Raw genomic sequence first — 17,118 nt, forward strand, 5'->3', positions numbered from 1 at the left:
GGCTCAGTCAGCCGCAGGACACTTGACTGGACAAGAAAATGCGACGGACGGCTGCCGGGAAACTTTACATTTGGCCAGCAGGTTCTTGACGCTCTAACGGGCTGACGGTGAGTAGAGCCGCCCGAGAGATTGCGGGCTTTTAACCTGCCTTGTCTGGCGCTTGTAGATTTTCCAAGCTCAATTCCAAGTTCGCGAGTCAGCCCTCCTGCTTTAAGAACAATGCCCCCATTACGCAAAACCTCTTGATTCCGGGCGCAATCCTGGACTTCAATCACTTAGTCTAGACGAACACAGTAGGAAGTCTTCTCGAAAGTGTGGAATGAAGGTTAAGCAAAACTTCGAATCAGACGATGGTAGTCTTGTCAAAAGCCTTGACAGATGGATGCCGAAGCCTTCGAATGATCAAGTCTCGGCAGGCGTGCTCCCTATCGCAGTACGTAATTAGTTCAGGTTGCAACACTTGATCAACGTCCAGAAACCAAGAAGCAGGCTTACCTTTTGGGCTACTACATTGTATTAATGACATTCAGAGGGAATTAACTTACATAAGGTAGTATGACTAACAAAATACATCAAGGTAGGAAGCCTGATACTGATATCATTTAACATGTATGCCTGACTACCTGGCTTGTGTCATAATCAATAGGGGAGTGATCCGCAGTAGACCATAGTCTCACAGTGATCGAATGGACTGAAAAGTTGCTTCCAGTGGATCGAAATGTCATGTTCACCAGATCATGTATTCTCAAGAACTCAATATTCAGCAACATTAGTAAAGATACATAGAATCGGGCTTTTCTACCCTAACCTTGTCATCCTGACATTCATTGTCCAGCACACTCACGACCGTCGGTGCAAACATCAGACTTTGTTTTCGGGCTTCACCTCATACGTAGTTGTCACAACAATACCACCATGCCCGTGCTGCCCACTAGATTTGCTGTTTAAACTGCCGTCGCGACCTCCATTTTGAGGCCAGCTGGCTGAGTCGGACGATTTGACAATCTGCTCTTCGCTTGAGTTGTTGTCCAGCTCCGTCATGTTGTATTTGTTGTACCGTCTCTTTGAAGGCAATCTAGATCGATCGACACTTTGCCCTCCACCTCCTATTGTGACTAACTGATGGCCGTATCTGTCACCTGAGCCGGGGTACTTCTGGTTGGCTCCACTGCTGCCCTTAGTAGACCTCAACCAATGTGAGGAGGAAAACAGTGGTCTGATGCAGGCTGCGTTCACGGCGATGATTCCAACAAACTAAATAATGTAAACCTTGTTAGTCCTGTAACTTGTACCAATGTTTCCTTCCAATCATAAACTTTGGGAGGCACATACAGTCTCTCTTATTGCCCAGATGGTGCTGACATTGATACCTTCAATGTCCTTGAGCGACAGGATGCAGCGAAGCAAAGCGGCGATCATGACGAAGATGCCCGAGCAGAGCAGGAGTCCAATAGCAAGCTTTCTTTTGATACTGAGCTTGACGGCCCACAAGAGTGGTAGTGGTATTGATACAATGAGGAAGTCTGTTCTGTTGTAAAGGCTTCGTCAGTCATAGGTATCGAATCGTCGATTGTTAGACTTACGAAATATTGAGTACCACAAGACTCAAGTAGTTCGCAACGGCCAAAGTACACTCGTCTGATTCATTATCAGTAACTTGATAGTTCTCCTCTGTCTTGGGAATAACGTACCTCCTGGATAAGGGACCACCTGCCAGTTCCTTTGAACAGGTGTACAGTGCCCCCAAATGACAGCTATGACACCAACATAGGCTAATCCTGTCGCTACGGCTGTCCATTTGACAATCTTCTGCTGTCTTGTAGCAAGCCTATATCATGTTGTCAGAGATGAGATCAATTTCGCTTTCCGAGGACGGGGGGAAACACGAACGTGATGCGACTGAAGAAGAACAAAATGCAAGCTTTGAGACACCAAATGAGGGTTACATAAAAGTTCCAGCCTGCCAGCAGGCACTTGGAACCAAACTCAAATTTGGCTATCTCCTCCGATGTCAACGTTGCGCCGATATCATTTGTGATTCCGATGTTGGTTCCATTCTGGCCTGTCAGAGTTCAAGTGTCAGTGTGGAAGATACGTCGATGATGGCTCGAGGAGCATTGAGGAATGCCAACCTATAAGCTCCAACATGCAAAGCTCCAACTTGTATGTAAAAGTCAGCCGCAGAAGGTAGACTCCAGCCTGAAGTCCGGACCGTCAATAGCAGGTTCGGGTATGCGGCGTACTTACAGTCCAGAAGACCAGGCATAGTATGGCAAAATAATCGTCGCCTTGCCAATTAAAACCCACAATTTTCCATCTAGCAAAGATGCGAAGGAGAATAACCAAGACACCAAGCCCATACTCCGTCCATGCCTCTGTTTGAAAAGGGGTCGCCATATTCCTGTATACTTTAGTGACTGAAAGAAGGGCAAACCTGGACGAGCAAGTGAAGAGACTTTTGAGCAAGCCGACTGAAATCACGAATAGAACCTGGTCAATTTGACTCTGTCGGATATGTCCAAGACCAATGCTGGTTTACGGGACTTCTCGGATTAAAAGCCGCGTCTCCTGGCTTGATTTCGTATCTCTAGTTACGTACGGCATATCCCCTGTTAATAGGTGTGTGACACAGGGAAGAAGCTCACAGAGGCCAACTGCTGTTAGGGTCTAAAAGAGGAATTACTAAAATCTGTCCTTCCCTCGAGGTATATTACTAGCGCTCTATATATACCTAAGCTACTCCTTTATTACTTAGTCCCCCTTTTTATACTTACTCCTTAACTAACGAGGCTTAATTAGCGAGGCTTAATAAAGTACTCCCTCCCCTAGGCTTCGTCCTAAAGCCTATTTATAGTTTATATATATTATATTAATCCCTTACCTAGGAGGTCCTTAGATATATAGTACGAGGGCGGGTATAAGTAGCGCTTATTAGCCCGAGTATAGACCCCTTGCTCTAAATAATAGCCCTATAATTCTATACTTAGGTCGCTCCTACTTATAGGCCGTCCTTACGACCGCTAGTACCTAAGTAGTCGTCGCCCTATTTTTATTTACTAATATTAACCCCCTTTTAAGTTACTACGATTCTAAATTCCTTTTTTCTTTTTTATCTATAATTATCCTTTTTATATATAGTCTTTTATTTTTATTAACGTCTACGCTACTCCTTTATTACGTAAATATTATAACTAACGAATATCTCTTAGATCCTTATTTTTATATACTTCCTATGCCTAAGTAAGTCTTTTATAAAGTCGTTTCGTATTTATTATTAACTCGTTTTAATATAAATATAGCTCTTAATTACGGAGTTATTATTATTAATAATAGAACGGTCGTTAGCGCTACGGGTATGCTTAGTAATAGCGGTAATAGCGGTTTATTTAAAAAGCCTAATATCCCTTTTACTCGCCCTAACCTCGTACGTATATTACTACTTATATACTATTTATACTAACTATTATAAACTCTTATTAAAAAAAAAGAAAAAGCGAACGCTAAGAAAGTTAGGGTCGGCTAGGTATACCCGCTCCCCTACCCCGCTTACGTTATATATAAGGCGCTCGATTTAAAAGCCGAGTATTATAATTAGCTAAGTTAGTAATTTATAACCCCTAGTTCGCTCCTTTATTTAATATTTTTTTAGGATCTAATATACGTTATATTAAATATACTGCGCAGAATTATTTTTATAAAAATATAATAAGCGCTTAGTATAGTTACTACTCTATTACTTTTCTTACGTATTATATTAATAATATCTTAGGTCCTTAAGTCTATAAAATCTATAGTTCGAACTTTATAAAGCACCGCTCTTATTTCGAATAATAACGTTTACGATTCGGAAGTTTATTACTTTATTATTGCTCTATTATCGCTATTATTTAAGTTACTAATATTACTCTATAGCTTTAATAAACTTACTAAATCGCTATTAGTAATATATAAAAGGTACTTAAGCGCGCTAGCAAAGAGGCCCGCTCAACCCCTATTATTAATAATAATAATAATAAGGCGGCTATAAGCTCTTTTTACGCTACGTCTTCGTCCCATAATAATACTATAATCGCACTACTTCGCACTATTTATAATAAAGTACGCTATTTAAATAATATTCTAGCTAGTATATAGTCGCCCTGCCTGCGCTCTGTGTTTATAGCTAATTATTTATAGATTTATTAATAGTAAGGAGATTATTTCTTTTATAATAACCCCTAGGATAATAACTAAGGCGGCCCTTTTGCGTATAAGGGTAGTTCTTTTATAAATAAGGGTAGTCCTCTTACGTATTATAAGGATTAGGGAAATAGTTTATAATTAGCGCGTTTATACTACTTAGTTATAGCTATATAGCCCCCTTTTTATTATTATTAATAACTAGTTCGCTACGTTATTAAGCTTATTAAGAGCTAGGGCGCGCCGCTTAATTAAAACTCGTTTTTTATATATACTAATTAACGCTACGTTTTTAATATACTTAGCTAGCTCTTACGTATCTTTATTATTACTATATCCCTTTTACTAGATTAAGTATTATTACCTCCTCTTTAGCCCTCTATATTATATAATATCTTTTACTTTATAAAGTAGCTCCCCGTTTATATCCTTAATAAATAAGGGCTTTTAAGGGGCTTCCTCGTAATATTAATACGGCCCGAGTAAAGATATATAAAATATATTATATATTTTATATTACGTTAGTATATTTAGTTAGTAAGCGACCCCTACCGTTCTAACTATTAATTCAACTTCGAATAGGCCTAGATACTTATTAATTAACTTTTAGCTAGGACGCTACTTACTAATATTCTTTTTTAATAATAGTACTTAATTACTTACTTTATATAACATATCTATCCTAGCTTTATTAGCTTATTACTTATATATCTCGCGTACTTTTTATATAAAGGGTTATAAAGCTTTTTAATTAGCTCGTAATTAGGCCATACGCTCCTTAGCTAAGATATTTTATATACTATCTCGAGCCCCCGTTAAGATTAATATAGGGTACGTAAATAAGAACTTAAATAGGGCCTTAATAAGCGCTTTACGGATTATTAAGTACTAGGCGTTATTATATATAAACTTAGCTAAGTAAAGACGCTATACCTAATTCGATTAGTCCTAAGTATAAAAATAATAAAAGTACTACTCTAAGTATTAGTTCTATCGTTCTATTTAACTATCCGTTTATAAATAAAACGTAGTACTAAGACGCCTCTTTATTATTAAGAGGTAATAAAAATAAGTCTAAAACTTATTTATAAATAACGACCCCTTATTAAAAACGATCCCTTTAAGAATTTTAAACTTAATAAAGATCTTTATAAATAAGAGGTTTACGAATCCCTAGGCTATAAGGGTCGTCTTCGTAGTAATATAAACGTTATATTTTATAAATTAGTTTATTATAATAAGTACTACGTTATAGGGGCGCCTCTTAATTAGCGTAGTTAATATAAGTAAGCTTATAATAAAGTCTAGTAATATCTCTTACTATAGCCTAACCGGGGTAAGTAGGGGGTATAATAAGCTATACGGCTTATAATAACGAGGCTTTATCCGCTAGTATATTATATAAGTATTAATATAACTTTTTATATCCCTACTTACTCTATCTTAGTAATAATAGCGTTTTAATAGTATTATTATCCGCTTTATATTATAATATCCTACCGTGGGCGTATTATAATATATTTTAATAACCTCCCTTTTTAGCCCTTTATATAGTAGTACGTAGGCGCGGCTATTATAATATAATAGCCCTCTTGAGTTATATATTTAGCTTTATTATTACTTCTTCTTAGCTAAGTAAGGCCGTTAGTTCTTTTTAATTTACTACTTATTTTTTATAAAAGCGTCCTCTTATTAAGCGGCCCGTAGTTAACTTATTATTAATAACCCCTCCTTACTAATTACTATTTTAAGTACTCTTATTATATTAAAGTCTTATAGAATAAGTAGCTTATAATTTATAATTTTAATAATAAGCTTAAATAGCTCTTTAAGTACTATATTATAACTTTAATACCCTAGGCTTATAGCCCCGTTATACCTCTTAAAGTACTCTTTAGAGTTCCCTTAAGCTAAAGCTCTTAACCTCCTTTATTTATTTCTTTATATTATTACTAGTTCCGCTTCTAAAATACTTATTATCCCTTTTACTTAAGAGCCGCTCCCGTAGCTCGTCCTCGTATACTTAATTATTATAACTTTAAGGGGCTTTTATATATTTCTAACGTTATAAAGGTCTTTTTTTATTTTTAATAATAGCTCCTCCGCTCTACTATTATTATTATTTTTACTATAGTTAGGTCTTTATAATAATCTATTCGCTAAGTTCTTTATACCTAGTTTAAACCTAATCTTAATATTAAATATTACGAGTTCGTTTAGTTAGCGTAGCTATTTCCTATTTAGTCTCTTTTTTATATTTAAGAACTATAGGTTAAAATAATTTATAAATACTACGACCTAATCTTAGCTATAGGTAAAGTAGTATTATTAGTTCTTTAGTACGTCTATAATAACTAATAGCTCCGTATCTCTTATACTATAGCGGCTCTCTATATCCGTTAATTTCCTTAACTTATAAATAATTAGGTACTAATTACCTTTAAATAATTACGTAATTACTAAGCCGATAGCTCGAGCCGAAGCGTCTATTTATAACTATATAAGTAGGGTAGGGTCGAAATATCGTAATATTAGCACGTTAGTAAATACTACTAATAGCCTCTTAAATAACTTTATAATAGGTATTAATAGCTCTAACTATCCCAGTTTTACTTTCCTTAGTAAGTCTATTAAAAGTACCGTTATCTTAGCGTAGTTACTAATAAATTTATAATAGAACCCCGTAAATCTAAGGAACGTCTATATATTTTTAACGCTCTTTAAAAGTAGCTAATTTACTATAGCTTCGGTACGCACGGGTTTTATTTCTACGCCTTCGTTAGATATAATATACCCTAAGAATCTTATACGCAATATATAAAACTCGTATTTACTACTATTTAAATATAAGTTCTATTATTATAGTCTTTATAGTACGCTACGTATATACTCTTTATATACTATAGGGTCGTTATTATATATTAAAATATCGTCTAAGTATACGATATAAATAGTATTAACTAGGCCGCTTAGAACGTTATTAATATGTACTTAGAAAGTCGCGGGTGCGTTAGTTAGCCCGAAAGGTATAACTAGGTACTTAAACTACTCGTATTTAGTATAAAAAGCCGTCTTCTATTTATCGCCCTCGGTTATATATATATAATAGTATGCGTTCTTAAGGTTTAGCTTCGTAAAAATAGAGGTATTTAATAGTCTATTTAGTATCTCTCCAATTAACGGTAGCGGCGTTCTATTTTTTTATATAATCTTATTAATTATTTTATAATCGACGTAAAGTCGTAGCTCTCCTCCTTTTTTAAATATAAAAAGGATAGGTGCTCTTACTGGGCTTATAAAGGGGCATATCTAGCCCCTAGCCTCTGCTTTTATTAAATAATTATATAAGATCTCGAGCTTATAGTTTAATAATAGGTAAATAGGTCCCTAGGGGATAGGCGCTGCGTTATTTAGCTTAATATAATAGTCGTATAGTACTTTATTTAGTAGCGAAATAGCCTTCTTTTTTAAAAATAAGTTATTAAAGTCTTAGTAACGTAGCTTTTAGTCCTCGGCTATACTCGCTAGTACTACGTCGCTATTTATAGCTAAGTTAATTATAATATGCGTAAGTATTATTAAAACTAAGTCGTTTAGTAGCCCCTTCTTTAGGGTATTTAAGTAAATATATCGTTTATAAATTAAATACCGCTACTTTTTTTACTTCTAACTAATTAATAAGTCGATATCCTCTAGCTAAAAGAAACTAAAGATAAGCGTAGGCGCTATAATATCGGCTATTATAAAGCAATATAACTATATCTCTATTATATAGTTATTATTAATAATTTAAAGCCGTAAGTAGTAGCTTCTTAGCGTCTCTATCTATTTACTTTCTACGTCTACTAGCTATAGTAATAAGTAAATTCGTAAATTAGTATTAAAATTATTAAATAGCCTAATACTAACTACGTTCCCTTTTATTCCTAAATTAATAAGGGCGCTTAGCTTCTCTTATATATAGTTTAGGTATATATAAGTTAGGACGTCTAAGCGCTGCCCTTATTAATCGCTAGCTACTCTCCTTATTAAAATAGTATTTAAGCTCGTTACTAGTCCGCGCTACTTAGCTAGGGCGAGGTTTAATTAATAACTAGCGGCCTTATACCCTTTTTAGTTATATTTATAATATATAACGCTTAGGTAGCTATTAATAAAGTACTCGGTTTTATTATAATTATAATACTACTATGACTATTCCCGCGGTTATAAGTAATCCCTTATAATATAGCTAGTCTTTTTATAATTATAATACGTAATATCCTTACTAAGTAAGTTACGGCGTGTTCTTTATATATTTAACTTATTAACGCCTTAATATTTTCTTATTAGCTTATTTAAGTTTAAATTAAAATATTACTTAGGGGACGTTCGTAAGCTCCTTATTAATAGCGAGGATTATTTAATACGTCTTATTAATAATACTAACTATAAACAAGTCTATAGAAGTTCTATTTATAATACTATTACGAGGTATAGTTCGGGCCGTAGCTTACTTATTAGTATAGAGATCCTCTATTTCTTTATTAAAATATATTTTAGTTTTATTTTAAGCTTATTAATATAGCTAACGAACTCGTCGACTTTTTCCTTTTAGCCTTACGAGGCGTTATTTAGTTATATACTCGCTATTATTCCTTAGCTAGCGGGATTAAATAGGTTATTTTATAAAAAGGTCTCTAGTTCTTCTTATATAACCTAGTTTATTATAAACCCGGGGGTCCTTTAGTAGTCGAAGATATAGTATATTTAAAAGGTCTTTACACTACTACTTAAGTAGCTAACTATATATACTACTTTATTACGGTTTATTTTTATTTATTAAGCTTATAAGTTAAAGTAATAATAATAGTTAAAAAAGAAGCTCTATAAATCCCGTACTAATTTATTAATATATAATAAGTTAGGGAGAGATAGTAGTCTAAATATAAACGTTCTATTTATAGCGCTTACTTAAGTTAAAAAGGAGCTAGTAAATAGGGGCTTAGGTAGTACGAACTCGTTACTTTATTATTACTTAAGCGGCGCTTTAAGTACGGCTTTATTTATCGAACTATCCTTAGTCCGGGGGTTTATATTCCCGTTTATATTAAAGCTAACGTCCGAGGCTACTATAGCTAAGACCGTAACCCTTAGTATAAGGGCCGGGCTATTTAAGGAGCTCCGTAGGCGTTCTAAATTTACTTATCTTCTACGTAAGCGCTCTTTATATATTATAATAAGGATTTCTTTTTTTAATTATCGTTCCTATTCCTATAGTTTTATTAGCTTATTACTTATTATTCGGTTTAAGTATTAATAAGTAAAGGTAGGAGGTTCGCTATTTTATTTAAAATTCGTTAATACTCTTAGTAATATAGTCCTTTTATATTATTATTACGTTATTTATCTTACTACGCTTCGTTCTTATATTATTTACTAAGGAGGAGGTAACTCTAAGGGGTTTAATAAAAAAGAGTTGTCTTTTTTTTATTATTATAATACTAATTACGCTCTCTCGCTACGTCTCGTTCTTATTAATATTTTAAGCTTCTAACTTAGTCCCTATTAGATTAGAAGTCTAATTCGACCGCGGCATATAGCCGACTGCGCAGGGGCCAATTAGGGGCCCTATTTACGGTTATTATAGCCAGCCTAACTTATAGTTAGAACCTCCTTTTTCTACTTACGCAAATATTTATATAGTTTAATTAATCTCTTTATTAACCTACGGTTCGAACTAATTACCCTATAATAAGGATACTAATATTAATTAGTAGTTAAATTCTATTATTATAAATTAGTAAGGTATCTCGCTATATAAAAGAGACAACTTCTTAATACCGTACGGGATAAGAGATTCGTATTAATTAACCTTATAAAAGTAAACGAAAAAGGAGGCAATTCTTAAATACCGTACGGAATTAAGTAATCGTAGCCCTTTATTACTTACGAGAAGTTAACGTTTACTATATTAAACTACGTTAATTAATAAAACTATATAAATAACTAGATTTTCGCTATTACCTTAAGCAGCTTTTTTACTAAATAACTTTTCTATAGCTAGCTTATAATTAAAAATTAACTAATTAAATTAATAAAAAAAATACCTACGTAGTAACTACCTACTTAATTAATTAGCGTAACGAGCGAGCTTAATAATACGGTATAAAAGAGCACCGCGTAATTAAAAAAAAGGATCTCTAAATATAAATATTCTTAGTTAGTATAATAAGAACTTATATAGGAGTTATTAAGCTAAGAGATCTACGGTATATAAAAAAGTCTATTATTACGAGGATTTTATAAATATAACCTTAAGCCCGTAATCTAAACGACCTCTTCGTAGCTCTTTTAACTACCCCTTAAGTATTACTTAGAAATATAATATAAGGGACGGTTTAACGAGGGAAGAGGGGATTTATAAGTCTTAATAATATCGAGTTAAGAATATCGCGGATATTAAAAATTAACTTAAAAAGAAAGTAGCTACCCTAAAGTAGTCTTACGACCTCTTATTATAGTTATTATTAGCCTAAGAAAAGGCTAAAAAGACATAGCTCTAAAGAGAAAAGAAAAGAATCCTCTAGAGGGCCGCTAAAGAGCTCTTTTTATACTAGCTCCTAGCGCGAGATTACTAATTTTAAGAAATTAACTAAATAATAAAAGGGATCGCTAGTAAGTAATAATTACCTAACCGTAATTAAGCTATAAAAAAAACTACTTAAAAAATATAAAATAAAGTACCGAAAAGCTATAAGAGAAAAGACCTTTAAGGTATTTAGCCCTACTAAGTACGAACGATAATTAAATATCTTTAATAAGTCCTTAATATCTCCGAGCTTATAAAAAAGAGGGCTTAACTTTACTAACCGTACCTAATAGCCTATATAGCTCCTCTACGAGCTACCTAGTATTTATATTTAACTATTTTTATAGAATACTACCTTAAAAAAAGTAAGTTAAAAAAGAAAGCTATTTAAAAATCACGGAGAGTACGAGGCTTAAGAGACTAAAAGTATATAAAATAGCGGAAATTGATAACTAATAAAGATCCTAAAACTAATTATTATATTTTCTTATAGTAATATAAACGTTTACTACTACTATTAAAAAAAGGAACTATTAAAACCTACTTTTTTATACTAAATAAAAAAGAGGATCTTAGTAAGTATAATAATAAGTAATCTAAAAGGGTAGTAGTAATTACTAAAAATAGTAAAAACAAGAGTAGTAACGAGACGGTAAGAAGAAGCGGGAATCTCCTAAACCCTAATAAATTCGTTAAGTAATAAAAGTACGGATTTATTACGGCTAGTGCGCAGATTAGATATATCCCCGTTAAGGTTAAACACGCTAATAATTACTAATATAAGCATAAGCTAGAGCACGACCCTTAGTAAATTAGGGTAAAGAAAAAGAGGATAAAACCCGATCCTAAATAAAATCCCCATCCTTTACAAGTAAGTAAATATTAACCCGGATTATTAGGGGACGTAGATATATAGAATTATAGATTAACTTAATAGTAAGTAAATTAACGTAATATTAATCTATTTAACTAAGGTATATAAAAAAAAGGGGCTATAGGGGTAACCCCTATTTTATAAGATTATAAACGACCTTAGCCACTAGTTAAATAAATAGTTCGCGAGCGCAAGCCTAAGAATCGCAAAAGTAATTAATAAATTCCTTTATAAATAAGGGATATTACTAGTATAATTATAATTATAAAAACCGTATAAAATCCTAGTAGTAACGATTATAAAGAAGGAATTCGTACTATAAAACTAGGTATAAGTTAATAAGGCGTACAATCGCTTTAACGAATTTAAAAAAAGGGTAAATAACGTAGATTTCCTCCCTATAATTACTAATAGTAATCTATTATTATAAAAGGATATATAAAAATAAAATATAGTACTAAAAGTACGATAATTAATAATTCTACCTATTTTAATCTATAGCTCGTCGCTACTACTAATACGAAATTCGGCACTAATTAGCTAATAAAAAAGGAGGCAAACGACCCAAAGTCACTAATAGTACGCAGCTACATAGGGATCGTATATAAATATTAAAAATATAATAATAAATACGAGGTAATTTATAGACCTTAAAAAGATCTTTTTAAAAAAGAAATTATACTCTAGGGGGAAGTATAAGGTCTTATAAAAAACCCTAACGATATTTTATAATTATTATAAAAAGGTCGGGATTAGGGAATACTAGTACTATTTAGTAATTAATATTATATTTATAAATAAAGCCTCTAATTATTACTATAAAGCGGTACGTAATCTCGATTAAAACGACTTTTTTAGTATTATTAACGTAATCCAAAGCCGCTTCGAGACCTATAATAAGAACTTAGAGCTCCTATTTAAGCTACGAGCAATTTCTTTTATATCTATAGTTAGGATAATAGAGGGTAGATCGTAAATAAAAATCCTTAAAGAGCTTATTAATCGAATTAATAAGCTAGTAAAAACCTAGCTAAATAAGGGAACTAATAAGCGGAAAGTTGGATATTTTTATACCATAGTCTAGTATATATTAAAAATAAAAATAACTCTATACTAGGCACCCGAAGACTACGAAACGCTCTACTTAAAGCTAAGATCTAGCTTTAATATTAAAGTAAGAATAAAAATACCGCGCTAAACCTACCTCTAAGTATATAACGGCCCTTATTAATAATATTAAGTCGATCGAATATATAATAAGAAAAAAAAAGAGGCTAGGTACGGTAATCGCTAGTAAAAAGGCCCAAATTCGTTAAATAGGCTAAGATTTAACTCGCGAGCAGGGTAATAAAAAAAATAATATTATATTTATAAAAAAGATAGATATTAATTAAATAACTACTCTAAAAAAGAGCGTACTAAATCGTATAAATAATATAAAAAGTCGAGGGTAGTAGATAGTAAAACTAGCCCTCGTTAGTTTAACTAATTCCTTATTATATATAAAGGTAGATCCGGGGGTATAGAACTTAATCACGGTAGTTAAAATAATAGCCTAAAGTATCTACCCCTTATAAAAGATTTAAAAAATAAAAAAGATCTTACCCCCTATACTAATAAATTAAATTATAATAAAATCGACGATATTAACTACTCTTTTTTTACCCCATTAGCCTCTAGAGGATATATGAGGCTAAATAAATAAAAGGTAGTAAAAGCTCTTAATAAGTAAGCTTTTTTTTATAAATAGTAAGGGAAGGTCCCTTAAATAACGGATATAGAGGTAGCTAAAAAGGCGAATTTAATAGGGCTAAAGCCCATTCTCTTAACGCTTAAAAAAAGACGCTATCTCTCTTAATATTTAAAAAAAAGAAATATAGTACTAAGTAAATCTAGGGGTAGTTAGAGGGGTCCTTTTTATACTACTTAGATCCCTTAAATACTAAGCTCGTATAAGTATTCTATACGAGCAAAAGGTACGGCCTAGATAATTTCTATAGGATTATCCTAAATACTAGGGTATTATAATAATTAATAAGAAGAAAAGGGTAATTCTAAGCGCTATAAAAGATCGTACTAATAATGCTTAATACGTTAATAGCGGGTATTATAAAGATTAGCTTCGGCCTAAGTAAGGAAATCGTTACCCTAAGTACGATAGAAATAAAAACGTACTTTAGAACGATAACTTTCTATATTTTACTTATTAATACCCTATTTCTTTTATATTTAAAAGATATAGATCGACTAGGTATTATATTTAATAATATAAAGAATAGAATCTTTAGTAATAAGCACTTCGAGATAGTCGAACGACAACAGGGGCATATATTTATAAAGCTCACTAATAATATAAAGTTAATTAATTACCTAACAAAAAGTAAGCTCAAACGACTATATTAAAAATTCGGGCACCCGTTAGTTACGAGGCTATATAACCTCTTAAAGTAATTAGGTAATAATAATATCGAAATAGGGGCGCTAGAGTAGTTAACGAAAGTATACCACTAATACTAAATAAATACGCAAAGCCTACGCAAATTCAAGTTTAAATTACGTAATAAGCTTAACTTTAACTAAGAAATCGTTATTAATATCTTTTACTTAAATAGTTAGCTAGTACTATATATAATTAACATAGCTATATCCTTTTAAATAGGGTAATTCCTCTAGGATTTATAAATAAAAATAGTATAAGTAGCCCTATAAAAAAGCTAGATCGATATATACTAGGGACCGCTAGATAGTATTAAAACCGACGCTAGCACTAGCTTTAAATTAATAGAATTTAAGGATAATATAACGGCCTACGGTATATAGCTAAAAGTTATACTTATTAAAGTATATTATAATATTAAAAAGGTAAAAAGGGCATACTAGTAGTTAAAAAGGGTATTTAGAATTATTAAAAAAGAAAATCCGGATTTCACTAATAACAAATGCCTCTAGATAGTACTTAAATACTATAACGATATTATAGGGCCTAATGGACTTATACTAACGCTATTAGTATTTAGAGCATATTTAAAAACGACCTTAGCCTTACTACTATCGCTAGACATAAGCTAACGAGCCCGAGTAATTAAAAAAGTAATACGGGTACTACGCAAAATAAGTATAAAAAAGTAAGTTAACAAAGTAATTACTATGCGCAATAGGCCCGATATAGGGGGTAATTTAAATATAATACTAAATTTAGATATATAAGTATAATATAAAATTACCTAAAAGTAGGCTAGGCTATATAAGTTAATTTTTATTAACGAGCGCTCTTATATAGTTACGAGAGATCGTAACTAGCTACTCAAAGTATTAATTATAATAATTAGACCGTACTATATAGATCCTAACGAGGTAATTTCTAACTTATAAAAAGAAAAAGAGCCAAGGGAAACTATATAACCCGTAGTAGAGGCATAAGAAATTATCCTTAATAAAATCGTTATAGTAGTACTAATAAACGATAAAGAAGAAAAAATTACTAAAAGAGTACTAATACTACTAGTAAGACGTCGTAAAAGACCACGATAGTAAGCCCTAACGTAGTAATTTATTATTAATAACGAAGTAATTAATACCTTTTATATAATAAAAAAGAAAGCTAATTTCGAGCTAGCGGTTAAACTACGTAAAGAAGGTATAATTATAACTATTAAAAAGCCGTATAAAGGATTAGATCTTATTAAAGTAAATACTCTTCGTAATCGAGGGGTCTATTAGTTTATCCTCTACGACTTAGAGAAGTATATAAACCTCTATATATTTAAATTATAAATAGTTCGTAAAATTAAAAGGAAAAGAACACCCCAGCCGTACGAGAAGTCTAAATACGTAATTTAAGAATATGGTAACGTTAAAAAAGCAACGCTACTTATATAATCGCTTATTATATAGCGCTATAGCTAACGATTAATAATAGTACTAATAGTATTGTTATAGAAGAAGGGATACGAGATTTAGGGCCGTAATATTACCTAAGCCTATACCTAATCGGCTATAGGGCTTATAAGGAAAATCCTAGCCTATTTATTAAAGGAAATAGCTAGTAAGTACTTAAAAGGTACGATTATTAAAGTGCTTAAGCTACTATATAGGCTCGTAGAATCGGGCACTTATTAATAGGCCACTTACTACGATTTTTATATTAATTAATTATTAATAATTACTTTTACGTATAACCCGTACTTACTAGTCTCTAAGTACGAAAGTAACTAATTTAAAATCGTTAGAATATAGACTAACGATATATTAGGCCTATTTAATATTAACTTTATAAAAAAAGAGGATAAGGAGCTCTAAAAAGCAGGCTTCGTAACGAATCTAAAAGAGGTCCTTATAATAAATACCCCCCTAGTATTTAATAATAGGATTTTTATAATTAAAAGGGAAACCGTCGTCTTTTAATAAAAGGGGTAGGGTAAAAAGATTAACCTCGTTAATCTAAATATAACTAACGTTAAAAAGTAATATAAGGCTAAGCTCGCGTAAGGGGTATATATTATAAGTATTTATTAACTTAAGGTAACTTTTAATTACGCTAAGGTAGTATAAGCTATAGATCTAACTAAATAAGACGTTAAAGTACTTAATAAGTAGCTTAAGTAGTAGTAAATAAATCTTAATCGAGGCCTCGTTTACTACCCAATCGACTTTATAACTAATAAGCTCTACGTCTTCGTTAATAGGTTATTTATAAATAATAATAACCTTACTTCGTAATTAAAGTATATTATTATCTTAGCTAACGAGAGTATAGGCGAGAGCGAATTTAATATATATAGTAATATAATCCACTACTCGTTAACTAAAAATAAGTAAATAACGAGAAGTATACTAGTATTAGAGGTCTATAGTATAGTTAATAGTATTAACTTCTCTTATGCAATTTTAATAACGCTAAAAAAGATTACTAATTAACTTAGCCTTCTACTTATTCTAACGGTTATTTATACCGATTCCTACTTATTATACAAATACCTTATTAAATTAGGAACGATAAAAAAAAAGAGGTTTATAATTAATATTATAGCCCTTAGGTAATCGTATAAAAGGCATAAGATACTTAAAATCCGTTAAATTAATAATAAAAATAACCTCGTAAACGCTTTTATAAAAGTAGTACTAAATAAGGGGTTAGAGTAATTTATAAGTAGTAAAAAAGTTACTATATAAATAAAGGGATAGGTTATATAAAAAGAGTAAAGAAAAGGGGGAAAAAGAGATAACTTAATAAATAGGCCCGAGGTCGAATTATACCTCTAACCGTAGTAGTTAAATCGATAAAAAAAAGAGAAAGTTAGTATTAGATTAAAAGTCTAATTTAACCGCGGTATATAGCCGACTACGCAGGGGCTAATTAGGGGCCCTATTTATAGTTATTATAGCTAGCCTAACCTATAGTTAGAACCTCCTTTTTCTACTTACGTAGATATTTATATAATTTAATTAATCTCTTCGTTAACCCACGGTTCGAACTAACTACCCTATAATAGGG

General features: G+C 31.8%; 2 protein-coding genes across 2 annotated transcripts; one reads left to right on the forward strand and one right to left on the reverse strand.

Moving 5' to 3' along the window:
- Positions 1–861: 861 nt before the first annotated feature.
- On the reverse strand, positions 862–2,266 carry CLUP02_12987 (uncharacterized protein; the record flags this gene model as incomplete). The annotated part of the gene is made up of 5 exons (XM_049291945.1): positions 862–1,254; positions 1,333–1,523; positions 1,692–1,828; positions 1,933–2,062; positions 2,248–2,266. 5 exons carry the CDS (start codon positions 2,264–2,266, stop codon positions 862–864), a joined length of 870 nt encoding a protein of 289 aa, XP_049149091.1.
- An 11,440-nt stretch (positions 2,267–13,706) lies between these two features.
- On the forward strand, positions 13,707–14,027 carry CLUP02_12988 (uncharacterized protein; the record flags this gene model as incomplete). The annotated part of the gene is made up of 1 exon (XM_049291946.1): positions 13,707–14,027. One exon carries the CDS (start codon positions 13,707–13,709, stop codon positions 14,025–14,027), a length of 321 nt encoding a protein of 106 aa, XP_049149092.1.
- Between the last annotated feature and the right edge of the window lie 3,091 nt (positions 14,028–17,118).

The sequence above is a fragment of the Colletotrichum lupini genome, chromosome 6, assembly GCF_023278565.1.
Source record: "Colletotrichum lupini chromosome 6, complete sequence".
NCBI classification, from domain to species: Eukaryota; Fungi; Ascomycota; class Sordariomycetes; order Glomerellales; family Glomerellaceae; genus Colletotrichum; species Colletotrichum lupini.